General features: G+C 50.3%; 5 protein-coding genes across 5 annotated transcripts; 3 read left to right on the top strand and 2 right to left on the bottom strand.

Annotated features, from left to right (window-relative positions):
* Window positions 1-3,636: 3,636 nt before the first annotated feature.
* On the bottom strand, window positions 3,637-6,833 carry PENARI_c003G05516 (DNA-directed DNA polymerase POL5; the record flags this gene model as incomplete). The annotated part of the gene is made up of 5 exons (XM_022628381.1): window positions 3,637-4,539; window positions 4,595-4,894; window positions 4,957-5,765; window positions 5,829-6,411; window positions 6,480-6,833. The coding sequence occupies 5 exons, from the start codon at window positions 6,831-6,833 to the stop codon at window positions 3,637-3,639; spliced, it is 2,949 nt and encodes a 982-aa protein (XP_022492040.1).
* A 4,743-nt stretch (window positions 6,834-11,576) lies between these two features.
* On the top strand, window positions 11,577-13,343 carry nimT (putative tyrosine protein phosphatase MIH1; the record flags this gene model as incomplete). Its single annotated transcript, XM_022628532.1, has 3 exons — window positions 11,577-11,827; window positions 11,894-11,961; window positions 12,013-13,343. The coding sequence occupies 3 exons, from the start codon at window positions 11,577-11,579 to the stop codon at window positions 13,341-13,343; spliced, it is 1,650 nt and encodes a 549-aa protein (XP_022491616.1).
* Window positions 13,344-14,973: 1,630 nt separating this feature from the next.
* Window positions 14,974-16,496, top strand: PENARI_c003G10151 (uncharacterized protein; the record flags this gene model as incomplete). Its single annotated transcript, XM_022628712.1, has 2 exons — window positions 14,974-15,083; window positions 15,167-16,496. The coding sequence occupies 2 exons, from the start codon at window positions 14,974-14,976 to the stop codon at window positions 16,494-16,496; spliced, it is 1,440 nt and encodes a 479-aa protein (XP_022491799.1).
* A 624-nt stretch (window positions 16,497-17,120) lies between these two features.
* PENARI_c003G09618 (CwfJ domain protein) lies at window positions 17,121-18,901 on the bottom strand (the record flags this gene model as incomplete). The annotated part of the gene is made up of 2 exons (XM_022628672.1): window positions 17,121-18,837; window positions 18,888-18,901. 2 exons carry the CDS (start codon window positions 18,899-18,901, stop codon window positions 17,121-17,123), a joined length of 1,731 nt encoding a protein of 576 aa, XP_022492130.1.
* A 349-nt stretch (window positions 18,902-19,250) lies between these two features.
* On the top strand, window positions 19,251-27,086 carry PENARI_c003G04800 (uncharacterized protein; the record flags this gene model as incomplete). The annotated part of the gene is made up of 1 exon (XM_022628333.1): window positions 19,251-27,086. One exon carries the CDS (start codon window positions 19,251-19,253, stop codon window positions 27,084-27,086), a length of 7,836 nt encoding a protein of 2,611 aa, XP_022492057.1.
* Window positions 27,087-27,162: the final 76 nt, after the last annotated feature.

Raw genomic sequence — 27,162 nt, forward strand, 5'->3', positions numbered from 1 at the left:
CTACAGCAAGCGCAAAGACTAGAAAGTGTGCATGAGACGTCATTCTGCTTTTTGACGATAGTCGTAGTATTTTATGCATTTCGAGGGGGATGTGCTCAGCAACCCTAGCGATCGCGTCAGTTACGAAGCCTCTGCTATCCCCACTGTTTTCTGACATTTCATGGGGGATCTAGTAATGAGTCGGGACTTAATCCCTTAGCCGGGGTCTATAGGGTTATCCAGCCCGTCTGGGCGTATTGCGATGCCACGGCATATCTTGCGCAATACTTGCGCCATTTACTTTAGATACATTTCGAGATACTGGGATATATGTTCCATGTCCGATGTTGTTCAATTATTTCAGATCTCGGGCAATGACCGAAGTCTACGTGGAATGATTCTGTTGCGTGCTAAGGCGTAATCCGACTATCTTTTGCGTGCTATTGGAAATGTCGGATAGTTTCTAGCTCGGCATGCTGCGTAGATAACTATTAACGTTAAAGAGGCGTTCCTCTTCATGTTTACTAGGCAAAAAATCATACAAAATTGCCGACTGGTACTTGATCTCTGTAGTTTGACAGTCTATCTCCGAAATCCAAATACCAAGGGATACCTCTGATAGGTAAAACGTAAGTCTGGTCGGAAACCATATTATTGGAATAGGATCACGGTCGATCAACTCACAGTCAATCTTCTCCAGAGGAAAACCCACATCAGTAGCTGTGCTCCTTCACTCTCTGGCTCCAGTTGTGTTGTTTGGGCTATATTGCACTAATACCGTCAATATGGTCCGGATTACCTTGAGTGTAATCTGATTCAACTACCACTGGTATTAGATTATTAGATCTTTAATAGATTCTTATTCGGTCGGGTTTTCGGAGAATGATACCAGGGTGGAACTGAGATTGAAATGGAATATAAAATTTGAAAATCTGACAGTTCGGTAGTAAAACACACTTGACCTGCAATATTTTGGAAATTTATTCGCGCAGAAGCCATGGCATTATCTTGGACGCTAGTCATTTGGCTATAAATAAGATATACATTATCACTACCTTCATACACCCGTGGATATGGCGCTCATTATCAAGGTCACTGGGACCAGTGCGGCTTGCTGTGGTGACTTGGCTGTGGTAGAGCACAGAAATACGAAGTTGCAAGAGCAAGGCTTGTTCAATGTGCGAGCCCTTATATACAGCGTAACAGTGTTCCAGTCCGCACCAAGTAGGGCTCTGTTTAGCCACCAACATTGGCGACTGGGCAATCCAAAGAAGAATTGTAACAATAGCCGTCGTTGACCTCCCACTTCACAGCAAGGACTGCATCCCAATACAAAGCCATGCCTGCGTTTCTCTTGTGGGTGCCTTTGCGGAAGCGTAGTAGCTTTTAGATCCAGCTATATCGGCCTCGGACTGGCGAAATAGAACCGAAACTGTGAGACAGTTCAACGCCAAATAATACATGGACCAAATAGATCCGGTTAGGCTAGCTAGGGATAGTTTGGCGGTCATAGACCGCTCCTTAACGGTTGATGCCGGCGCGAGCCTAGTCGCGTCCCCTAACCTAATTAGGCCCTCATTAAGTCGAAGGGAGTTTTCTTCTCTCTTAGTTCGATTTAGTGAGCCTGTTGCATGCAACAAAATATCGCTCGGTTCTTGGCGATCATTTCAGGCCCAGGGAATGCCTCTGTCCGACAGGATTCTTTGCATCGACTGGATACTGTTGATCAAAGTGGGATCTTACACTTCGAAGCTCAAGCTTCATCACAGGGTCGGACCTCCGCTATCTATCTACGCGGGCCCAAGCCTTCCACGAAAGCTCATTGGTAATATCCAGGATGTTGCTTGATTTGAATAAGGTGGATACAACATGGTCGACGCAGTTAAGGCGAATGAAACGTGGGGGCGATTTCAATGGTCTTGAAATTGCTTTCAACCTCATTTTACCCTTCAACTAGCTGTTCGAAAGAATGGGGTGCGCAGCCCCACTAGATAGTCGGCTCATTGTCGGAACATATCATGGCAGTTATGTCTGATAGTTCTGATCTCCCAGTAGATCTCACTCTTTCTCATCTCGTTTTCCATCTTCCTCCGCCTAATCCATGATTCTCTTTGTATCTCAAGATATTTCCTTCCTTGCTGCAAATCACCTCTAACCGCCATTTTACAGCATGCTTCTGGCCATTATCAGCTTGTGCGTCTATCTCCTCGAAGCTGGATTTCCACATTAGCAAAACCGTTAACACACAAATAGCATCGTTCTTGTTTTGGTCTTTGTCTCTTTCATCCCTCAGATAAAGTATGTTTGGCTAGGCAAGGGCACTAGAGACATTTCATTGCTCTATCTACTCTTAAACGTCATTTGTTCCACAGAGCATTTATTTTTCGTCTTTATCACACGATCAATCTGCCTATCGAGACAGAGTACTGAACTCATCACCCCCAAAATGCCCTTGAGTGGGTCAACATCATCCAGTTAGCAGGTGTATGGGCATTGCTTAATCTCTCCTGTGAGCTCAAAACATTCTAGTTTGTGACAACCAAAAGGCGATCAGATACTAACTATAATGTATAATTTTGGGCTGAGTCTCTGCCATAAACCTACCAGCCGCCTTATCAAGACTTTACTAGTAGCCATATATATCTTCTTTCTCCTTGTATCGCTAGTGCCTCTCATAGCGGACACCGTACCGGACTTTTTCTGTTCTCCAAGCCTTCCGGGCTGGGATGAATCAGAGTGTGACGGTCTCGCCATGTTCGAGGGATTTCATGCGATGTTTCTCTTGCCGTTATTGACCACCATCCCTCTTGTGATAGGAATCTACAAACAAGTCCGAAACCCTTACAAAATCAAAGTCTGACTGCTTCAATAGTCTTCTCTTCAGTTGTGCCCCTTTTCCTTAGTATATGTGCTAGTAGCTTAAGTATGCTAGCTTCGGGGATCACCGAGAAGGCCGTACCCCACCTGTTAGTTCATCAGCTCTCTGTCTCTCTTTTCAGGGGTCTCTCATGTCTATGTTACTCTCATCAAGCACATCGACCGTTCCTCGGTTCCTTGCGTGTGAAAAGAGTGAACCCCTCGTTTCTATACACGGTGGTATATTTAGGGCTAGTCGGTCGTGATTGTCAACAAGCATCTACCTTATTGTAGACCTGGCTATCACGACATTAACACAAATATAAAGGTAGTAGGTTAAATTGTAGACTTTATTGCTATCTACTTATCATTGTTTTTTGGTCTTTCTCAAGCTTTTCCTGAAAATATATATCTCTAGTCTATTGCAATCAACTCACAACAATTTTATTAGCGCCGTCAATTCTTTTTCGATTTTTCTTTTTCTACTTTATGAATATATAATCGAACAGCAAAGAAGCTTAAAATATAAATAGAGAGAGAGAGAGGTATGTGCAAATGACGTCAAGGTAGGCGTAGGAATGCCGGGAATGCAAGGGAATACGAACAGTCCAAGTTCGCAGGGATAACCAGTTAGTCTATCTATTTTAAGTTAAGTAAAGAAAGAAAAGAGAAAAGAAGATACACATAAAAAGTAATTCATCCAGCTTTTACATATAAAATTCTATCAACATCAACATCAAACAAATCATCCTCATCTATACAAAACCCCCTTCCTTACCCCTTCTAGCTCAAACCTATACCTTACTTCAACTGCTTACTAGCCGAAACACACCAGTTATTCCACTCAGAGAAGAAAGACGGCTGCACGTGACACTTAGTGCTAACAAGCTGATCCTTGCGCGTCTGAGCATAGACATCCACAACGCCCACAATAGCATCTTTATCATGCGCAACAAGAATCTTAACAACAAGCAAACTAGCCTGGCTACAAGCCGTAGCATGGCCCATAGGCCCACTGTGTCCAGCCTCCTTATGCACAGAGCGGAGAAGTTCCCACAGCGCCTCAGTCTGTGCTTCGTCTTCGATCTTCGGTAGGGAGTTGCCCTTGCACACCTTTGTGTACTCGCGCAGGACGTTGTTTGCCTTCGTGGCGATTTGCTTGACGGTCGAGCGGCGGGAGAGTCGGAGAAGGGGGAGGAGGAGGTCGAGGGTTAGGAGGCGGGTGTGACTCTTCTTGACGAAGATTTCGAGGAGGTCCAGCACGCGGTTTTTGAAGTTGACCATGTTTTCGCGGGCGTCTTTCTTGTCTTTGCGGTGGGAGGTTTCTTGGCGGCGGGCGCGGAATACTTGCACTAGTTTGTCGTCTAGTTCGTCCATCTCGTCGTCGTTCATGTCGGCGTCTGAGTCGGATTCCGCTGCGTTGAGGTCTTCGTCGGCGCGGTGTGTCCCTAGGGCTGCGGCGAGCTTGGCTTCGAAGGCGGCGACTTCTAGGGCGTCGTCTTCGTTTGCTTCTTCTTCTTCTTCTTCCTCATCGGAGTCGGAGTCGGAGCCTTCCTCTGCTTCGACGACTTCAACGTCGCTGTCAAGGTCGTCGACATCCATCATCTCTGCGTCAGAGCCTTCTTCGCCTTCCTCCTCGCCGGATTCATCTTGCTCTTCGAACATCTCTTGCTGTCCAGCCAGACTCTCTTTGGCTTCCAGGATCTGTGTCCATTTAGTCTATGTATATCTTCGTATATTTGGGGCTGGTTTCACATACCGAAATCAAAGATTCCAATCCGTTCTCGGTGACCTGGTTAGCGAATGCGCTAAACACCTGCTCACTCATACGGCGGAACAGCTGTGATTGCTTAGATGCGAAACTGAGCAGGATCTCAACAAGCGCATCCGACGCATCGCCAGTGTCTTGCTTCTTGCTTTCCTTGTCACCTAGGAACTTGGTGGAGCAGAACTCTAGCTCGTCAAGCATGGACACTGCGTCAGCATCGCCGTTGTAGACCTGCATGATTGTCATGGAGTACAGCAGCTTGAAAGCAGCCATGCCCTTTTCCTTCTTCTCCTATTAGTTGGTCAGTAAAAGCAGAGGTAAGGAAAAAGACAAGCCTGGGGATTGTTTCTTACCTTGCCAGACAGCTTCTTCAGAGACTTGAAGGCAGCCTTCACGGAATCTTGCAGCTTATCATCGATATCAATGATGAACTTGCCATGCTCGCCAGACTTGGCAGCATCGCGGATCTGCTTCACAACCACGTATGGGAGAGTAGTGGCGAACTTCTGGTTGGAGATAAGGCTGTTCAAGCAAGAGTTAATGCGGTTCCGCAGCAACTCCTGTGTGGCCTGGGAGAGGGGAGGCTCGGGGGCGCTGGATCCCTTGCCAGCATCCATGAAGTACGCGAAGCGCACGAAAATAGACAAAAGTTGCTCAAGGCTTGCCTGGAGGTCATCCGCATCATCTTCGGTAGCAGATGCTTTGGAGCGCACAATGGAGAGAAGGAGACCGGCGACGAACTGGCGGTTGGAAGCAGCAGTCTTCTCGTCGGTTGTTCCGGGCTTCTGAATGAGTTTTTCGAAGAATGGGACGATCTCTCCCAATGCCTCATGGTTGGCTTCGGCCACAATCTTCTCAACGGTCTTTGTCTTGGTCGCTTGGTCGAAGTTCAGTGTGCCGCTGGTTCCCATCAAGCCGCGGATTGCGACGGCCGCGAACTCAGGCTCCTTAGACACACGGGCCTGAATTGCCTTTGCGGCCTTGACGGCCATACGGTGCAAGTATCGGTCCTCCACGGCCAGTTGGTTGGTCAGACAGCGCATGAGGTTCTTGGTAAAGGCGTGAGAGGCCTGCTGAGGAGCACCATCGTTGATGACCCGGACGAAAAGCAGGAAACCCCAGTACTTGCGCTCCTCTGAGGATGCGGAAGCAAAGAGTCCATCTGTGAATAGCTTGTCAGTTTATATTCCTCGTAATTTACCCCAGCGCTGCAACGTGTACTCACTGTCCACAACTTCAGTCCAGAAGTCAGCAAAGCTCAAACGAGCCTTCTTCGACTTTTCTTCCTTCGCCTCAAGACTGGTCCGAGAAATAACAGCATCCCAAGCAAAGTGAAGCTTGGAGTTCCAGACGCCAGACGACTTCGCAGCATTGGTCTTGTTCTCGCCCTCGCTGTTCGCAGCACCCGACTCCTTCATGATCTTAGACAGACTGCTGCGCTCCTTCGTATCCAGCGGGTCATCGTGCTTCCAGATCTTGCTCGGGAAGCTAGCCTTGGGGAACAGATCCTTAGCCGCCAACCAGATAGCAATACCTTCAGGCGACCGGGCAATCTCGTACGAGCACAAGCGTTCCAGCGCAGCCTCGACATACTTGGTATCCATCTTGCGCGAGGCCAAATCATAAACACACTGGTAAATAATCCATCCGCACTCTTCCCGGATCCATGGCTTCTTCTGGGCGAGCTCGAAGATAAGGTCAAGTACTTGGGTCCATTGCTCGAAAGGCACGGTGGGCTGGAATAGGACGCCGGATTTGATGATCGCTTCGGCACCGAAGAGGCGTCCGAAATGGTGGTCGCGTTGTTCCTATATCAGGCGAAAAGAGGTTACAATTAGTATGCGACATTCTACCAAGTGCATAAGTAGCCACTAACCTGACCCGACTCGCTGCCGGTTGAGTTGGACTGGTTCTCCCATAGACTCAGAGCATCCGAGAACCCGAATCGCGATGTCTCTCTCGGTGTAGAGAAGACCTGGGTCAGGATCTCTGTCAAGGCAATTGAGAAACCGATACGCGCAGCTTTGCGGCTACTGCAGAGACCGCGGAAGAGTCTCCGCAGAACCTTCTGGATTTGTTCATCGGCGGGGTTCTTATCTGGAGTGAATTCTGAGACAAGACCTTGGGCAGCCTTGAGTCTGATCTCGTCCTTTTCGCTGGCGAGGTCTTCGTAGAATTCCACCAGCTTCACGTCAACATTGTAACCTTCGCGACGGCGCTTGGGAGCCATTGTGGCGGCTGGATATTTGAGAGGGATATGAACGTGCGACTAATTGTCGGAATGCCCTCTCACAGGCCTTGAATTTGGGTATGCGGGCACGTTCGATGTTGCTCCTTGCGGCCGTTGGAGTCGAGAAAAATTCGGGCTGTAACTTATTTGGGACTAGCGTTGGCCGATAGGCCGATAAGCCGATAAGGATTTTTGGAGATTGAAGTATTGGAAGTAGAAGTATAGAGTAGTTTATTCCCTTCTTCTGGGGTATATAGACATAGTTGGCTCATATATGTTCTCTTTGAAACATCTAAGTGTGATGGCGCAAACTGGCAGATATTTGGTGGAAGTATATACATCCAGTGTCTACGACTTCATTCCACAAAGATATATCGAGCACTACCAAACTATACAACTGCAACACAATGTCAAACCGAAGGATAGCTACATCCCTATTCTCGCAAGACTCAACCAAAAGAAGTTAAACAAAAACAATAGAAATCCATATCTATAGCAACCAAAACTTACAATAGAACCCCTCAAACATGCATCAAGGACGAAAATCCAAAAGCTCGAAAAAGAAGAATCAAACACCGAAATGCATACAATTACAATAGCCTCACCGAAAACACCAGTATTCGAAACTGTCAAAGCCCCAACTCAAAAAGTAACACACCTGTAAGAATCCACCAGGCCCCATAGAATGTCCAGACTGATTCAGGGGTAAGACGGATCCAGAAAACGAGACAAGACCATCGCGACAGCAACCCAAAGCCGCCCGTCCAGAGCGCAAACTAGCAAAAAAAATGCGTCCTGTTGTCAAGTGCAACCGGGACAAGGCCGGAATTATATGTCAGAGTATCCAGGGCTAAGTGTGGTGCGGTTGTCCGCGCCCCACGCGCCGGTGGATGCATCGTTCCGAGAGTCGATGATGGATAGCAAAGGCAAACTTATGCATCAGGCTATCAACTCTGAGGCTTGGGGGCGCTATGGTGGGTGTAGACGCCATTGGGCTGAGATGGCAAAAGGAAAGAAAATTACACTCTGTGTCAGAATTGAGATGTGTAGATGCGGGTGTGGATGTGGGTGTGGATTTGGATGAATGGGGGATCTGCTGTGGATCTGCATGGCTTTTTAGTTCTAGTCGTGCGGGCTATATGTATAATTCTTTACATGTAGCATGTGGGAATGGATTTCGTGCGAATGCGCAGGTGGTTTATGTATGCTGATGGGGTCAGAGGAATAATATATGGAGTTCTGCCGGTGGGTGGAGTTGATGGCCGGGCAACCGTTGGACTTGGTCTATACAGGTCGAGTTTCTGTATGGTTCAGGGGTTGGGCTTCAGTTGCCTGATTTACACGTTAGTGTACGCTGCAGTAACCTAATCACAGGTGGGGAGTGCCGTGGCGGCTATTCGGGGGTGATACAGCATCTACGGTGGACTTGAACTTGCGTTTACTGACGGCAATTATGGGATCGGTCTTGAGTGGACTGAGATGACACCGGAAAGTCGAATAGGAGCTTGTTCTATCATATTGTTTATTCCTCAGCTATGCAATAAAGCGTGGAATGGATAGTGTACTAGTCCAGCGGCTAAATGTGCTGTGTCCAGTGGACAGGGAGATCGGAGCTGTGCGATGGGGGATCATCAGCTTCCAGATGGGGGGTTAGGGCGTCGCTAAGAATTGATAGCACCACGATTTGGGCGTGCTAGTTAAGAGGCTGACAGGCACGAAGCCATGGCGTGGTCTGTCGCATAGTGGCAGGCCTGGGGATTCAATAGTGTCGCAGATCGGCCCCGGGAGAAATTGGCAAATTCGACGAAAGACAGGGTATGGGTATTTCGAGTACTCACAATACCAATACCGCTGCTAGAGGTAAGATGAACGGGGATGGCCAGAATCTTGTTCGAGTCTTGATGTCATGGTCACGGGATATCGCATTAGCTTCGTGTGCTTTGTTTACCCACAAAGCTCAAACACGCGCCCATCAACAATCAAGGTGACTGACATCACCATTGGAGCAAACCTGAGACAAAGAGGGGAAGGCCTAGAACCGGAGCAGGGTATCTTGCAGGACACGAGTCGGAGATGTGATAAACCCCGCAGGGAAATGCGACCGGCTCGAGACGACACACGACTGGCTCGATTGCACATGGCGCTGTGACGAGCTGACGGATCACATCAGCTGTACTGGCCCCCACCTCAATGCGTGTGGCGCAGATCGGAGCGACCGATAGCATGTCAGACTGAGCCCACTGTATATCTGTAGCCTGAAATAGATGAGGGTCGCCAGTCTGCCCCGGGACACCCTCCGTCTCAATAACAAGACATTAGACGCTGCCCCGGGCAGATTGCTAAACGTCATGGAGGATCAACATCAGGTTTGTGAAGTGCACGGTGCACAGTTAACATCATATATGCGGACATGACGTAGCCCCGCAATATACAGTCGCGTCGACGTGGAGGTGCACACCGCTAGAGTAAACAAAGGCCTTCAGATGCAGATGTAAGCCATTGTGCAGTCCATACACCTCGGACTGTTCGGGAACGTGGATCTTGAGCTCCCAGTGTTTCAGAGGGGGGCGCCGGGATACAAAGACGTGGGGTGCAGTAGTCGGAGATCGGTCATTGTGACTGGACAAGCATAGCCGACTCCAGTGACTAGTGAGAGATGAGAGCCGCCGGGGTGGCAAATTGAGCTCTTTGTTTTTACGCGCTTTGTGACGAACATCGCGTTTGATACCCCGAATTAGAGCCGATCGAGAGATCCAAACTTGTTCGTGAGTCGCGCGATAGTCAGGGATCTTACCATGTTGTAAGAACGAGATTGTCGCGTGAGATCCAGAGCACTGGGCATGTGTATCATTGCTGTTATTGACCAATGACGTCGTAACACTTTCGCGTTATGAGATCAGACTTTGAACTAGTGCGTTCGCGAAAATTGTTGCCATTGCCGTGGGTACAGAGAGGAAAGAAGAAGAAGAAACCACCCCAAGTCATCAGACAGGGTGAAGGTTTCAATAAACTACCCTGGATAAGCAATTAATACCTTAAACCTCCTACAAGGGGGTTGGAAGGGATGCGCGACATTGGTCCTCCTCGCGGACCCTTGATCAGCAAAAATGCGGGTGTGGGCATGTAAGGGCACGGGTATGGGTAGAATGGGATTATCCGGGAAGAAGAATGGGAGATAATCTTCCATTCCTTACTCGATACTACGTGCCGATATTGAAGCCATTCAAGATTCTCAATTGGAGATGACGAGATAGATTGCTAGGCCAATCAACACCTCGGTATAACGTTAGTTTTCCGAGACGAATGTGATTCTGTGGCTCGTCGTCTTGAGTGATCATCGTATATCCTCCATACAAGACGGGCTTCATACTCCATACTCCATACTCCATACTCCTTCCTAGGTATCATATAGCGTCGCACTCTGGGGTATCTCATGGGTGACGTCGAATAGCCAACGTTATGAATTTCAACCCTTGCGTACATCACTTGCATCAAGCCTCTATTTTTTCCGAACACTAAGTGGGGATCTGACTTAGCGCTTCTTAGACCCGATCTCCGTTTTTCAGCTGCGGTTGCGCACACGGGATGTTTGAAACCGAAACGAAAACTTTTCTTTCATACGCAGTGGGGAAGACCCATGGAAGATACACGGAAGAGACAATTTTCGACAGCTCCGGAACCACAGGAAATCTCTTCTCGGTAGTGTATGTATTGAATTGAAGACATCCTGCAGGCTCCTTGAGCTTTCCCCATACTATAGGCCAGGGGTCAGAGACAGCTAGCAGTATAGCCCGAGACAAGACACATGGGTGCCAAGCGTAATCCCTGTCGATGTACAGAGAACGGACGTAAGAATGGGAAAAGTGCTGAAAGTAGTCTACTGTGATAGGCGCTGGGTTGCTGCGGCAAGGGGAGCCCGGGCAACCAGACCGGCAATATTTGGCCCCTAGAGCAGATGTCTATCACTTGCTGTCTAGGGCCATTGCATACCGCAGTAGATCGTACCTGGCCTTGTAGAATAAAGAATTAATTATAATTAATTCTAAGGGATTACCGAAATGGTTGAATATGCAGACCCATGTATTTACAGTACCAGGCCCTATACATTCCCCTGCTTAGAGCAATTACACTACACTAAATACTACTCAATACTGAATACTCATTTCTGAATTCTTACCGTACGGAGCCGCAGTATTACCAAACCTATACTCTTCCTCCCCACCTGCGTTGCCCATTGCAACAAGCCCATCCCTTCAGCTTCAGTTCTTTCTTCAAATCGCTTTGTGCCACCTTTTCTTCTCTTTCTCCTCCATATTTCTGGTCGACACATTCCTCGTTTCGGTGGACATCCGGGGTTTGACTTGCTTCATATCTCACTGTTCGCGACCTCAAATAGATCTCCGACATCTCGGACATCCCCTCCTGCACGAGCTCCGACCCCTCCTCCGCCTCTATTTGCCTGTTCGCTCGCTTGCCATGGCCCTATAGCTTCTTCCACACACACGATACAAGGCTCTCGGTGGTTAGAGGGTCTGGGACCTCAGGATTTTTTTTTGAGACTGGTTGTCACGGCGATCGTGGGGACCCATAACGAGAAATTGCAAACGTGGAGACGTGCATTCACGAACACTACATTTTCCCGGGACCTCGTTGTAGGACCTAGTGCTGGGTAGACATTGGGGTCATTGCCATTGCATCGCCTAACTGTACACCGTCGGATCTGGACCGGTTGCAGTTTGCGTCATGGAACACTCTTCTCCTCTGGCGGCGATGCAGCCGCCCTCAGTCATGTTTGGTCATTGCTTCCGTTCAGAGGCTCCAACTGCGTATCCTCTGGGTTCTATGTCGGGGTTTGGTGGGAACCCGTTCAACTTCAAGGACCTGTCCATGAAGAGGTCCAGTTCGGACTACTTCAACATGAAACCAGTCCGGGGATCTTCCCCCACGGCGAGTTTGGCAGCTGACCTGTCGCAAAACTTTCATATTGATCAGAGGTTGGTTCTTCATTTCCATCTTCGTTTCAGGTTAAAGAGACAAAGGCATGCTGACTCTATATTTAGTCCCCAATTAGCCACACCACGCCGGTCTTTGTTCACGGCCAACATGCTCAGCCAGGCCAACCGACAGGGTAAGGAACATTCATGCTACCATGAAACAACCAGTTGCTGATACTATATAGATGATGTTATGACCACCCCTCCACTCGACTCGTCACCCGCCCCGGCTATGGACGTTATGGAAATGTCCCCTCTCCCCCATAAACCAGCTTTCATTGTTACCGCAGAGTTGGAAGTACACTCTCCTACCCCGGACTGCACTCCTATGGATTCACCTGTTATGTCTGCGGCTCCTAGTCCTCTCCAGGCGTCTCCAATTGAGTCTCCGCTATGCCAACCAGAGCGGAAGCGTCCCGCTTTCCTCCGTCCTAGTCTTGCCAAGAGCAAGGCTCAGTCTTTTCAACTTGGAATGACCCGGCCAGCACCCGAGAGCAAGGCTCCTCCCTTCCGGTTTGGCACTGGAGCCAAGACCTCGCTCAGTACATCGACGTCGTTGGAGGATATGTTCGGAGACTCCCCTCCCCATGAGCGCCCTCTCTCGCGGAACAACTCGTCGACCAGCCTGGCACCCCCTCGCCTGCGTCCACCATTCAACCATGCCCGTAGTAGCGGCTCACCCGCTCCCAATTCTATTCGCAAGCAGTCTCACCCCTTGATGCGCCCCCGCAAGCAGTGCCGGAGGTCATTGAGTATGTTTGAGCATCCAGCTGATGTGATTGCCGATAAAGAGGCAAAGGTAGCAACAAATACACCCCTGCAGTCAGTCAGTGACATCTCGAGTCCGCCCAGCATGAAGCTACCTCACTTCATTCCCGAGGATCGTGCGGACTCATTGCCTCGTATCGAAAAGAGCACTCTCCTGGAGCTCATGGATGGAAAGTTCAATGAACACTTCGATAATATCCTGGTTATCGACTGCCGCTTCGAATATGAATATGATGGTGGCCATATCAACGGTGCCCTGAACTACAACGACAAGGATAAGCTCGCCGGTGAGCTCTTCGGTGCTCCCAAATCTCGCACCGCACTGGTCTTGCACTGCGAGTACTCTGCCCACCGAGCCCCTATTATGGCCAAGTATCTTCGTCACCAGGATCGTGCCATTAATGTCGACACTTACCCCAACCTAACGTACCCTGATATGTACATTCTGGATGGTGGTTACAGCTCATTCTTCGCCGAGCACCGCTCGTTCTGCTTCCCGCAGAACTATGTGGAAATGAGTGATAAGGAGCATGAGTTCGCTTGCGAGCGTGGCCTTGGTAAGGTCAAGCAGCGCTCCAAGCTGAACCGTGCCCAGACTTTCGCCTTTGGTGAACAGTCCCCCCAAATGGAGGATAGCCCTACGGGCCGTTGTCGCTTTGACAACCAGCGAGATCGCTTCCTTGGCTCCCCATTCTCCGCAAGCCCTGTGCCCCAACGGACACCTGGCCGTCGGATGCTTTCATACTAAACCAAAACGCCAGTCTTTTGATGGCGCTCTGCATTTCATCTTTTCCGTCTTGTCATTGGAGCGTGGTGTTTGATGCCTTTACGGTGGCTTTTTCTTTCCAGCCTTTTTTTCTTTCGATTCTTCTCAACCTTTCTCTCTCACCTCTTTCGGTAATGGCGCTGGATCCTCCGCCTTGCCACCCCTTTCCACAACTCTTTGATACCAGCTATTGGTATCGTCCTCTCCTTGGATGATCATCTACTACCGTCGGTCTATCCTCATCATTTCCTTTTCTTGGACGACCAAGTTGTCGTCACTTCTCTCTATGACCATTGCCTACGATCCGACTTCGGGCAATCGATACCCCATGAACCATTCGGACCCGAGTGTCACTTTTCCTATGTCACATTACGACCTCGCGACTTCGAACTTGCGAATGAAGGCGTCGGCCTATCAGCACCATATTCCCTTTTCCGACTCCTATGGGGCTTTTCAGCGAAAATAATACCCCCACGATGATTCACATCCAAACATTTGCCCGCTTTTGGCATTCCCTTCTCTCCACGCACATTCTCTTGACACCATATCGTCCTTTAATCCACCATTTGGCCCTTCTCTGTACAGCCTTCGACGTTATCATGGAACAACCCCCGTTCCTCGCTGCGCCAACTTGCATCTCGTCCGACTCCGGTACTTTAACCGGCAAAACGCTTTACGAAATCCTTGCATGAAGCATTTGTATTTCAACGCATCTTCCTCTACTAATATCGCCCCTTTGAAATGTGTCATTCGGGTCAAGAGGAGGAAATTGGTGTAATATGCATTAGTGGCTCTGCAGCTGTACATATGAGGATCCGCCTGTTTATTACGGGATATTCTCTCTGGAGGTTTCCCTTGTGAGATTTAATGTGTCTGGAAAGGGTAATCAGAGGAGACTCCAGCTACAAATGTTTGATTTCCTTTTGTGAAAAGAATGAAAAAATACATTCAACTCTTCTTCTAGTAGACTGAGTAATAACTCAATATCTGCAAAAGAAAAGATCGACAAACGGTGGATGTATCAATTAATGACGATTGGCGTTTCAACTCTCCCGCGGGAATGTGATAGGCGGAGGCGAGGAGACTATGGGGTTCTCTGTCAACCCTTTACTCGGCTCCCCTTGACGTTTCAGCCTTTTTCTTCTTTTCTCCATCTTCATCTCTTTCTTAAAGGTGTCTCTCATATAAACTAAGGTGTCTGTCTGAGACAAGCACTGCCCGTTCGTTTTGAGACCCTGCGCCCTGACGTTCCTTGGGTCATCCCAGTCATTCATTATCTGCTTCTATTTTCGTACCTTGCTGCCTGTTCCAACGGTAATCTCCAGGGCTTGGTCAACCAGCTATTTACAATCCTTTCTTTGCTCATCAGCATCAACATTTGTGTTTCGCACCTTTCGCCAAACTCGGCTTCGCGCGCCCCGCCCTCTCCTTACCCGCGGAGCACCAACTGTATCTCCGCGTCACCATTGACTCGAACTGTTGGACTGTGCATTGCAACAGACACTTTGAGGGGATTCAAAGGAGGATTGTGGAACACAATTACACAATCGCTCTCGATAATCGAATGATTCCTCGCTTCTAGCCTAGCGCTTTACAACACCTTATCGCCAAGATGAGTCCCGCAAATGTCCCGCTATGGGCCCGAAACACTGCCAGTGAGCTCGAATCGGTGCCCTCAACATTCTCTAGCTGGGACAAATGCATGGCCAAGTCCTATTGCAAGTGAGTTTATCGCGAGGAGCCGATGTCCTCAATTCCATGCGCGCAGGCGCATCAACTGACACTATACTAATCAATCGGCGTAGGTGGCCCGTTATCGCCGGTATCATTGTCGGATCCGTGATCCTACTCGCCGTATTAGCATGTGTGGTCAATTGCCTATGCTGTGGCTACCAATGCTGCAAGTGCTGCTGTAGCTGTTGCTGCCCATCCGGCCGGCGTAGAAACAAGCAACCGAAGCAACCAAAGCACTTCGATGACCCTCCATTCCACCAGCCTCCGCCGCCTGACGCGAACCCAATCTATCAAGCGTCTCCTGCTCCGCCCTCGTACCGCGGTGCGCAACAGACTGCGCGCTTTGATACGCCCAAGTCTCCTGCTGCCACGGTCGCTACGGCTAATGATGATGCTTTGCCCGAGATGCCTACTTGGGCTGGTGCCGTCAACAAGCATGTCGAAGACCCGAATCACCATGATGACGTTGAAATGGAGCCCTTGAATCCTCCGGACAGGAAGGGCGCTGGGACTCCCGGTGTTGCGTACTCTGATTACTCTCCTAACCCAGCCATGGCCGGTGGAGGGTACAGAGGCTTTGGACCTACCGATCCCTATGCGCGACGCTCCCCCGGCCCAGCGGCCGCATTGGCTGCTAGTCAGGATCCATATGGGCGTCGTTCTCCAGGTGTGACATCCCCCGGTGGACCTATGGATCCCTACGCCAGAAGATCCCCCGGTCCAGCAGCACTCTCTGCCACTCAAGATCCATATGGCCGCCGCTCACCAGGCCCAGCCGCAGCATTGGCCGCCACGCAAGACCCTTACGGACGACGTTCCCCAGGCGTAACATCCCCAGCAGCTGCCGCCGCGGTCGATCCCTACGCAAGACGATCCCCAGGCCCAGGAGCAGCATACGCAGCCGCACAAGACCCCTACAACCGCCGCTCCCCAGGCCTGACCTCGCCCGTAGGTGCCCCAGTCCACAACCCCTACGACCAATCCTACGACGACCACTCCACCTACGGTAGCCAATACCACGCTGTCACATCCCCCTCCCCAGTGGCTGCCTACAAACCCCACACCACCTACAGCCCCGTCCCAATGTCCTTCACTCCATCCTCGGAACAGGACCACGGCGCAGGCGCCGCCCCCACTCCTGGCTTTACCCGCCAGCCCTCGTTCGGCTCGAGCCAGTATCCTCCTACTTATACCTCCCAGCCTGCGTCTGCGTATAGGGCTTTCTCTCCTACGTCGCCGGCTTCCCCGCCGCCTCCTTTCCCTGCTCCTTCGCCTTCCGAGTATACCACTTATAACCCCCATGCCATGTCTTCACAACCGGCGGCTCCTGAGCCGGATACTATGAGACCTCCTAGTTTGTTGCAGAGTGGGCCTAAGCCTAATGCTGCGCATAACTTCTGAGGCTGGCATGGCTCTCTTCTGTTCTCTTCATTTGCACCGTTTTTTCTCTCTCTTTCCTATTTGATACCATTCTCAGGCTGCATCTGCCTTTTTCATCGTACATACATACACTCCAAGCTGGAAACACGCTTGGAAATGAAAGTTTCTTTTTCTTTTCTTTCTTCTTTCTCTTCAAACTTTGATGTCTTGCTGTCTGGATGATCCCTTGTCAGCTTGTGTGATACTTCCAGCTTGTCTTACCGACGTTACCATGACTACCTCTTCCCTTGTACATTGCATGCTCAGCTGGCCTGTCTTGTGTATATATTGTCGGACTGGTTTCTCACTATTCTCTAGCATTGGAGGCTGGGCTGGAATAGATAGTGAACGATGTTGATGAACCACGGCTTAGTCCTGTATGGTCCTTGTGCTTTCATTCAGTGTTTCAAACAACCAAAAGTGGTAGAACCAATAAGTTATACGTCTGACACTCTCTCGTGTAAGCGGATTGTGCAACTTAGCTTCAATCTGCGCTCATTTGTTATATATCATCGTATTCTACGAAAGGACCTGTCCACAAGCCCCCCTAGCAGTGCTATAGCATCCACATTCGCAATTGTTAACAAACCAGGTTGCTTGCTTGTTCTAATCCTCCATATCCATGGTAAAATCATGCTTCTTAAACGCCTCCTTGAATGCCTCAGCATCCTTCGTCTCCTCATCCTCCGTCTGAGTACAATCCCTCCAATCAAGACGCTCATCTAACAAAAGAAGTTTGCCCATAACTCGACGACCAAACTGAAGATCGAATCGGTTCTGCGGCTGAATGGGCAACATTGTAATCTTCTCTTCGCCCGATGGTGTCTTGTACACGCCCTTGTGGCCAGGCTTAGACCACAAATCGCCCTCGCCTTCGCCCTCGCCGGGGTCTTCTTCGCTGCGCGAAGGTGTCCAGATGAAAGCGCGGAAGAAATCGTTCATGCCGTGATTGTCGATTTCGTCGGGACCTGGGATTGTCTTGAATTTCTCGTATTTGAGGTTCGCTGCTTCTGCTTGGAAGGCTGCTTCCACTAGGCGGCCGCGGATCTTTTCTACCGGCATTGGGAGAAATTGCCAGTGCGTGTGAATGCCGCCTGAGCGGCTGATTTCCCAGGTTACGGCGCCGAGTTTGCCGCCTGATTTCTCGTTTAGCATTTGGTGCAGGGATTCACGGTATTTTTGCATCTCGGTGTACGTTGAGGCTCGGGTTTGGGGGTCGAAGATTAGGTCAATTGTTGGGCTGTGTTCGAATGGGATGATGAGCATATGGCCTGGGAAGCCTAGGGATGGGAAGAAGTCGGGTTTTGGAAGAGGTCCCTTGGCCGTAGTGATGTAGCTGTCGTTCCCAATAGAGGTGATGAGTTGTGTGGCGATGTTTGGGTTTGAGAGGCAGAAGAAGCACTGCTCTGGGCCTGGTGGAGGAGCACGGGATTTTTTGTGCCGGCGCCTATGCTCCGGGTCTCTTTCTCCGTCGGTCTGGGAAAAGCGCTGGTATGATTCGCGTTGACTGGGGAGATCTTTGCGCTTGCTCTGTACGGCTGACCAAGGACAGATGGTGCAGCCGATGGGGATACTGATTGGAGGTGCCACCGATGGGTCTAGGTTGAAAGCGTATAGTGCATCTTTCCTTGAGCCGTATGACGGCAACGATATAAAGCGGGTAGTTTGATATCCATCTCCCTCCTCTGTGGGCATGTAAAAGAAAGGCTCCCGCTCAAAGAAACCGGTGTCCGAGCGAGAAAAGTGATATCGAGGCTTCAAGGTGCCGCAGACATCGGCAATGCACTGCAATTCAGATGGCACGCCACTCTCATCTCCAGTAACTGTCTGACTAGATCCCAGTTTGACGTCCTTTGGCCACTGGTTAGTAATTAGGATGTCGGTACGGTGAAGGCCGAAGAGTGCACGAGCATCAGCTTCGCTGTATGTCGACTGAAATTTGCCAACAGCATTGCTCTCGGGCGCGCGTTCTGCTTTTTCTTCAAAGGTCCCACCGAGAGCGACAATCCGAACACCCTCCGTGGTCTTGAGAGTTCCGCGCTTCCCAAGGAAGAACAAATTGGGACACACTTCATCATCGGCTTGGATCTTTTCAATAACCCGAGTGGGAAGTGGTCTATTGCCTACAGTAAAGTAGGTGGGCAATGGAACAACCGTGTTACCTTGTAGTAAGCCGGTGATCTCATTCAGCTCGGCCTCAGTCGAGCAGTCACCGAAGAGGTCTCCGACGATAATCGCAAAAGAGAAATTTTGCTTCGGCTGCAGTTTGGCAAGTTTGGTGAAGACAGCACTTAGCTGACCATTCACACTGCCAATTACAACACTGTATATTGTGTTAGCCACTAGTAAACACGTGAATCCAGATATACTTACACCTTGGACGCCATTTCGACGGTCGATGTTAGGTTGAGGTTTGGTTTCAGAAGAATCTCGTGAGGTGAATAAAGACGAAAGAGGCGGCAGGGAAAGTATATCTATGTAGTTCAAGTCCAAAGCAATCAAAATGGAAAATCATGCACCACCAACTCAACTAAATGAACTAGACTCAGCAACTCGCGAGATCGAACATCCTGCGTAGGGAGCTTGGGCCATCCTTCACAACACGTGACCTATGGCAATTCCGCGGCGGAACAAAGAATCCCCGCGCCGATGAACTTTTTTGTATTCGATACGGATAAGATGCAAAAAAGTTGATCAGTACCTTTCCCACCCATAGTGCTGCTCAGACCCGTCAAGATGGTGGGAACAGGCTCAAAACCCAGGCCTGTCGGCCGGGTGAAAAAGGGCACCGAAACCACAAAATCACATCGGTTCGAGGGCTTCTCATCGCGCATCTCGAAGCTCAAAATCGACCCGATCCACCGCGTGCGCCGCGCCAGTTTCGGCGAAGATGAAGACGAAACAACCTCATATTTCCGATCGGCCCTCGACCATTGGTTTGAGATGAACCTTTCAGACAACTTTTCACAATTCGTACGGCGTGTCAACCCTCTTTCCGAAAGCTTTGCCCAAGTCGTCTACCATGAAGAGAAGATTATGGCTCTACTGGTGGAGTTCATTGAGAAGAGAGACCAACACTCCTTGGAACCGCTATTGAGCTTGCTTGCGCAATTTGCTCGTGACTTGGGTGTCAAGTTTGAAAAACACTTTGCGACAGCGGTCACTCTCGTTTCCTCCATTGCGGCGACACATGCGGATATTGAGGTAGTCGAGTGGAGTTTCACTTGCCTAGCATGGATTTTCAAATTCCTTTCTCGTCTGTTGGTACCGGATCTGCGACAACTGCTCGGTATCATGACTCCGTACCTCGGCAAAGAGCGACAGAAGCCATTCGTGGCGAGGTTCGCCGCCGAGTCAATGTCATTCCTCATTCGCAAGGCCGGTCTCGTCTACTACAAGAACAAAGCGCCTCTCGAGATCGCCGTTTCATATCTCTTCGATGATATATCGAAAACTGCGGACGAGGGCAAGGACACCGAGAACTATAGGGACGGATTGATGAACATGTTTTCCGATGCTATCAGGGGAGTCAACAACGGACTTCACTCCAACGGAATGGATATTCTTGATTGTATCCTGTCTAAGATCCCACCGAGTCAAGCTAATAATGAGCCAGCGGAGGTTGTCTGTGGTGTGGCTGTCAGCCTTATTCACCACACGACCCCTGATACATTCGGCCCTATCCTGGAGACTGTCAAGACTTACATCGAGGAGCGCTCGAAGTCGACCCCGAACCCCAATATTTCAGAGTGCTGCCGTTTAATGTTCTTGCTCGTGACAACCCGCAAGGGTGTCAGAATTCAGAATTGGAAGATTGTCCACCAGATCCAGGTATCCCTGCTTCACCAGGTGACATCATTCGATGTGTCGTCAGCAACGATATCAACCCTCCTTACAAGCGTTACATATGCCCTGCAAAAGTCCCCCATGGACGAGTTGCTCCCGTACCTGCGCTCTATCATGGACCTGGTGTCCACAGGTCCGCTCTCAAAATATTTCTTATTCTTCTGTATAACATTCTCGGAGTGGGGCTCTGAGCGATTCCAAAGCTTGCTTGTTTCGCCTCTCCAAAAGTTCATCAATTCATCATGGCAAGACCGCGAGTGGGAGACTTGTTTCACCCTGCTTCGCCTGAATCAAACTGGCTGCATCACACCAGACAGCTCAAAGCCTGGTTATATCTCCTGCCCGGATGCATTCAAATCCCGCGTTAATGACTCGCTGGAGTATCCCACGAAGGACGAGGCCTTCTTGAACGCACTGGTGAAGCTTCCATCGGCAATTTCTCTGTTTTCAAACTCTGCTACGATATCGAAGATGGTTTCCAAGCTGCACACTAACCTTCTGTCGGCCCTCCAAGATGGCGCAACTGAAGGCAAGGAAAGTCAGACCAACGGCTTGGTATTCTTCCTCGGCCAGGGGTTCAAAACGTATGTCGAACTCGCGAAACAAGTCGGAGAGCTTGATTCGAGTTTGTGGGAACAGATCATTGCGACTGCTACTAAGTTCTCCCGCCTGCCTGTCTTCCTGGAGGGTGCTCTCTCTTTCATCTCTTCCTTGCCGGAGTCTGCAGACCTAGAGCACTCTACACTGGAGGACTTTGCTCGAGACCTAATTGTCAACCTGGCTAGTCCGTCCCACAGGCTACGATTGGTATCCCTTCAAATATTGCGCGAATTGATTGTTCGCGTTGCCAAGAATGATCCTTCTCCCGTGGAGTTGGCCATCGAAGTTGAAGAGAGCCCGTTAACCATGGACAGCGTCAGAACCATTTCCATGCATATCCGAAAACTCGCCATTCTCTACCCCCAAATAATGTCTCGCAAATGGATGGCCACCTTGATTCCCTACTTCTGCTTTGGATTGTTCTCAAAGAAGTTGGCTCCCTTGTGGGATGACTCTGCTGCGGCACTGAAATCTATCAGCGAGCATCCCGAGGGTGAGAAGATTGTATCCGACTTGTCTATCCAGTGGTTGCATGAGCGTGATTCTGAAGCTCCCGATGGTTCAGATGACGACAATGAAAGCTCTTATGTCGCCAGTCACTTCCAGTGTTATAACGTTGCCAAGGTCGAAAAGGTCCTCGCTGCGAACATGAAGAGCACAGAGGATCCCTACTCCGTCCTATCTCAGCAATTCAACGAGGACCACACCGTTGCAGCTGTTCTCCCCACCTGTCCACGAACCCATGCTCTGCGTGTCCTGAACGCGGCCCCGGGAGTCGCTGAGAAGCGCTCCCGTCAAATCGTGCCACTATTCCTGACGTGGGCATTGCGCGATGACCAGGATGATGTCCCTCCAGCTGGCGAGGCGAAGATCGATTCTGAGACTGGCGAAGAGCAGGTTCGTTGGGGATTCAAAGATCGACTGTCTATGCTTGCTTTGTTCGCGCAGTTCCTCAATCCTAGAGTCTTGTACAGGACTGAAGAGGTTCACAAGGCCATTCTGGGACTACTGTGTCACGGAAACTCTGAGCTTCAGAAATCTGCGCTCAAGGCTCTGTTCACTTGGAAAGATAAGAATGTTCTTCCGTACCAGGAAAACTTGCTCAATATTCTAGATGAATCTAGGTTCAAAGATGAGCTCGCGGCATTTGTGCACGTTGGCAATGAGAACAGTCTGATTGAAGAGTCTCACCGAGAGGTTCTCCTTCCTGTGCTTCTCCGTCTACTGTACGGTCGAATGATCTCTAAGGCCGGTGGTTCTGGCCAAGCCGGCCAAGTTGGCAGGAGAAAGACCATTCTACGTACCATCTCACACCTCTCTGAGCATGACTTCGGACTTTTCATGCATCTCGCCTTTGGTCCACTCGCAGATGCAAACATCATTGACGACCCGAGTATTTTTGAGCAGGAATTGACAAGCCCGAGAAGACAGCTGGGTTTGCTCAAGATGATCGATACCGTCTTTGAGACCCTCCAAACCCGCATGATATCATACGCACCCCAAACCACGAATGTGGTCATTTACTGTTTGGTGCGAGCATGCCGAGCCCTCTATAGCGAAGGCTGCGATCGTCCGAATGAGCGCTTTTTGGCTGTGCTCCAAAACATCCGTCAAGAATGTATTCGCTGTCTCAATTTGGTCTTCTCGATTGCCTCAAACCGCGATTGGACCCCCTATATCCGTATTATCTTCGACGAGATGATCAACAGCAGACTGGAGCAGTTCCCGATCGAGACAGCCCAGGGAGTTTCGGGACTACTGCGGTTGTTCCATACTTGGGCTTCTTTCCCGCGGTCGACATTCTACTTGGTACAACACAACGACAAGGTTCTGACCAAGGTGATCGATTGTCTCGGGGTAGAATCAACACGCGACGAGGTCAAAAACTTCGTCTTGGATGAAATTCTTGTGCCATTGGTTGAGGCCTCTACCGGAAAAAAGCTGCAAGAAAATGAAGAGATGCCTGACTTCCCAGCGGAGCAAATCAAGTCGGAGGTTCTCTCTCCCTACCTGGAACACGCTCTGCAACACATCGGCCGCGTTCTCAAGAGAGGCCCCTCCAAGCCTGTTCTCTACTCCGGTGTTAACGCGCTTTCTCTCATCGCCCCTTGTGTTGAATCCTCTCAAGAGACGTCCAGCCTCATCAGCATCACTACCTATCTTCTTCGTCAACCCCCAGATCGTGTAAGCCCCAGAACCAAATCTGGCTTGTTGAAGATTCTCGAGCACTTCTTACCATTGTGGAACACAAAAGAAGATGCCGAGCTTGGCCAGCAAGTTTTTGAGGCGGTATGCTCCATGTTCGACTACTTCAAGGATGATGCGAACAGAGAAGTGCTATCCAGGGTCTTCGCTGCTCTTGCAACCCACGATGAGGAGCTCAAAGAGGTTGCTGAATTGTGTGCAGACCTCAACTCTCGCTCGACGAGGAGGCTCGAACCCGATTATGAACGACGCCTGCAAGCTTTCCGGAAAGTCAACGAGGAACAATACCACAGTTACAGTGCGAAGCAATGGAGACCTCTCCTTTACAACATGCTCTTCTATGTCAGGGATGAAGACGAGCTCGCAATCCGATCCAGCGCTTCTTTCAGTTTGAGACGGTTCATCGACAGGACGGCCAATGAACCAGACGCGGCGTTTGAAACTCTTATTAATGATGTTCTCTTCCCTTCCTTGCAATATGGTATTCGGCAGAAGTCCGAGCTTATTCGCTCCGAAGTTGTCGCCGTCATCGGCTACTTTGTTAAGCTGAACCCTACCAGACCGTCAGTGCAGGATATGCATGTCCTTCTTGTCGGCGATGATGAAGAAGCCTCTTTCTTCACCAACATCCTTCACATCCAGCAGCACCGCCGGCAGCGTGCATTGCGACGACTTGCCACAGATGCAGCCAATGGTAGCATCCAGGCCTCAAACCTGGGCACTATCTTTATTCCTCTGATTGAGCACTTCGTCTTCGAAGATGCTGCTGATGAGAATGCCCATAACCTGATTGCTGAAGGTGTTGCGACTATCGGAGCTCTGTCAGAATGGTTGGACTGGAACCAATTCCGTGCCAATTTCCGGAGATACCGCAGCTACATGGCAAGCAAGCCCGAAAAAGAGAAGAACATTCTCAGGCTGCTAGGCCGTATGTCTGATGCTCTGTCCAGCGCAATGAGCCGAAAGAAGGGACCGCAAGAGGAGACAGATGACAGTGCTGACAAGATGGATATTGCCGAACATCCTATATGCACGCTTGCTAAGACGGTTCCATCTCTTACCAAGGTGGCATCCGAACTGACTACGAACTTCATTCCCTTCTTGACCAAGTTCATTCACCACAAGCAAGAGACAGAAATGAGTCTGCGTTTGCCTGCTGCGGTCACTACTGTCAAACTCCTCAAGATCCTCCCGGAGGAGGACATGGCTATTCGTCTACCGCCCGTTCTGCTCGATGTTTGCACCACCCTCAAGAGTAAAGCACAGGATTCCCGTGACACAGCACGCAAAACTCTCAATGAGATTGCTCTCCTTCTAGGCCCAGTCTACTTCGGTTACATCCTGAAGGAACTCCGCAATGTTCTCGCGCGAGGCTACCAGCTTCACGTGCTCTCATTTACTGTTCACTCTATGCTCGTGCACACCACAGACGCGTTCGAGCAGGGTGATTTGGATTATTGCCTGACAGACCTGGTTGCGGTCGTCATGGATGATACCTTCGGCACTGTCGGTCAAGAAAAGGATGCCGAAGGATACACTAGCAAGATGCAGGAGGTGAAGAGTAGCAAGAGCTACGACTCCATGGAACTTCTCGCAAAGAACTCCACGATCAGCCAGCTCTCAAACTTGGTTCGACCTCTACAGGCACTCCTACGTGAAAAGCTCAACTCGACCATTGTCAAGAAGCTTGATGAGCTTATGCGAAGAATCGGCATTGGCCTTCTGAGAAACCCCGGTGCTGAGAGCCGCGATTTGTTGGTCTTCTGCTACGAAGTAATCAAGGAGTCTTACCGGGACAGTGCCCCGACTGAGGCTGCGCCTGCACCCAAGTCTCGTTCCGAGGAACGGTTCTTGGTCAGGTTGCAAGGAGCCAAGCGAGGCGAGAACCGGGGTACGACATCTTCCCACATCTACAAGTTGACTCGATTCGCTATTGATGTCCTTCGTGCGATTCTCAACAAGTTCAATTCGTTGTTGACGGCTGCCAATTTGTCGGGGTTCATCCCTATCATCGGTGATGCGCTTGTCCAGGCCCAGGAGGAAGTTAAGATCTCAGCTCTCCGCTTGCTATCTACCATTATCAAGCTCCCGCTACCTGAGCTCGATGAGAACGCAAATGTCTATTTCACGGAAGCTGTCAAACTGATCAAGGAGTCTCCTAGCACCAACTCTGAGGCGGCACAGGCCTCTCTGAAGTTGATCTCCTCAATGCTCCGTGAACGCAAAGATACCAAGCTTCGCGATGGACACCTTGCTTACCTGCTTCAGCGCTTGACATCCGATATTGAAGAGCCAGATCGCCAAGGAGTGACATTCAACTTCATTCGAGCAGTCATGTCCCGGAAGCTCGTTGTCCCAGAGATGTACGAACTTATGGACAACATCGCGACCATGATGGTGACGAACCAGACTCGTTCTGCCCGAGACCTTGCCCGAGGTACCTACGTTCATTTCCTGATCGAGTACCCACAGGCGAAGAACCGATGGACCAAACAGCTCAGTTTCTTCGCAAAGAACCTGGAATACAAGCACCAGTCTGGACGACAGTCAGTCATGGAGGCTATGCACATGCTCCTCTCCAAGACTGGCCAGGAGCTGGCCCAAGATATCATCAGCACTTTCTTCCTGCCGATTGTCCTCGCTATGGCGAACGATGAGTCGCCGGAGTGTCGAGAGCTGGCAGGTACCTTGCTGGGAGAGTTCTACAACCGCGCGGATCGGGAGCAGATGAAGACAATCCTCACTCCTCTCCATTCGTGGTTGGAGCAGACCGACAACATGGCTCTGTGTAGCATTGGATTGCAGGCCATGCGGATCTACTTCGAGGCCGAGGAGACCGAGAAAGATAAGCAGGCTCGTTTCGTCATTGGCATTCTTCCAGAATTGATGCAGCCTGTCCTTGAGGATCATGAGAACGGCAACTGGGAGGCTCTCTATTTCGCCCTGCAGCTTTTCACGAAGCTTTGCAAGACAGCTTCCTCGCTGGCTCTGAGCCCGGATTGTGCCACCATCTGGGCGGCCATCCAGGAATCTTTGTTCTTCCCCCACGCCTGGGTGAAGACCTGCGCTGCAAACCTTGTCGGCATGTGGATGGCTGACTTGGCCAAGACAAATGCTGCCGAAGGCTACGCTTCGATTCCTCTGGTTGGAAGCTCTGGTCTCGCTCTTAGCAAGCCCGCCATGCTCCAGCTTCTTCGTGCTGGTCTGCGCAGTCTGCGCACCCCAGGTATCACTGAGGATCTGGCCATGCAGAGCGTACGCAACCTCGTCTTCCTCGGCCGTTGCTGTGCTCAAAACGGGCTGGAGCTTCCAAAGGTGGGAGACGATGATGTGGAATCCGAGGACGAGGATGAAGACGATGCCGCTGGTAGTGACGCCGAGGGAGAGACAAAGGAAGAGACCATTGTTGAATCCCCGAGATCTGCCATCCATTACATCTTCAAGCAAATCTCATCTCTTCTGCGCCGTGAAATGCTGTCCAACAGAGCAAATGCTCTCACCCCCAAGACAGCTTCTATCACCCTCCTCGCCGCGCTCATCCGCCACATCGACGCTGAGCACATTAAGCCTTCCATCCGCGTCATCCTCATCCCCTTGCAACATCTGACTGACTCGTCTATCCCGGCACCACGCTCGTCAGATGAGACCTTCCAGAACACATACAAGTCCCTCGTCTCCAACTGCCACGAGGTCTTGGATCTTCTGCAGAAGAAGCTCGGCACCACCGAGTACATTGACCAGATGTCTAAGGTCCAGGAGGCTATCAAGGAACGTCGTGAAGGGCGACGGGTCAAGCGTCGTATCGATGCTGTTGCTGATCCCGAGCGTTACGGACGCGAAAAGATCAAGAAGAATGAGCGGAAGAGAGAGAAGCGCCGTGAGAAGGGCATGGAACACCGTGGAAAGAGACGCGGGTGGTAAAAGATTTGGCATTTACATGTATATTGCATGTCTCATGAATGTTTTACTGGCATACTAAAAAGTGGGCGTTAGGTGG

This window comes from Penicillium arizonense (genome assembly GCF_001773325.1).
Source record: "Penicillium arizonense strain CBS 141311 chromosome Unknown PENARI_contig003, whole genome shotgun sequence".
NCBI lineage: Eukaryota > Fungi > Ascomycota > Eurotiomycetes > Eurotiales > Aspergillaceae > Penicillium > Penicillium arizonense.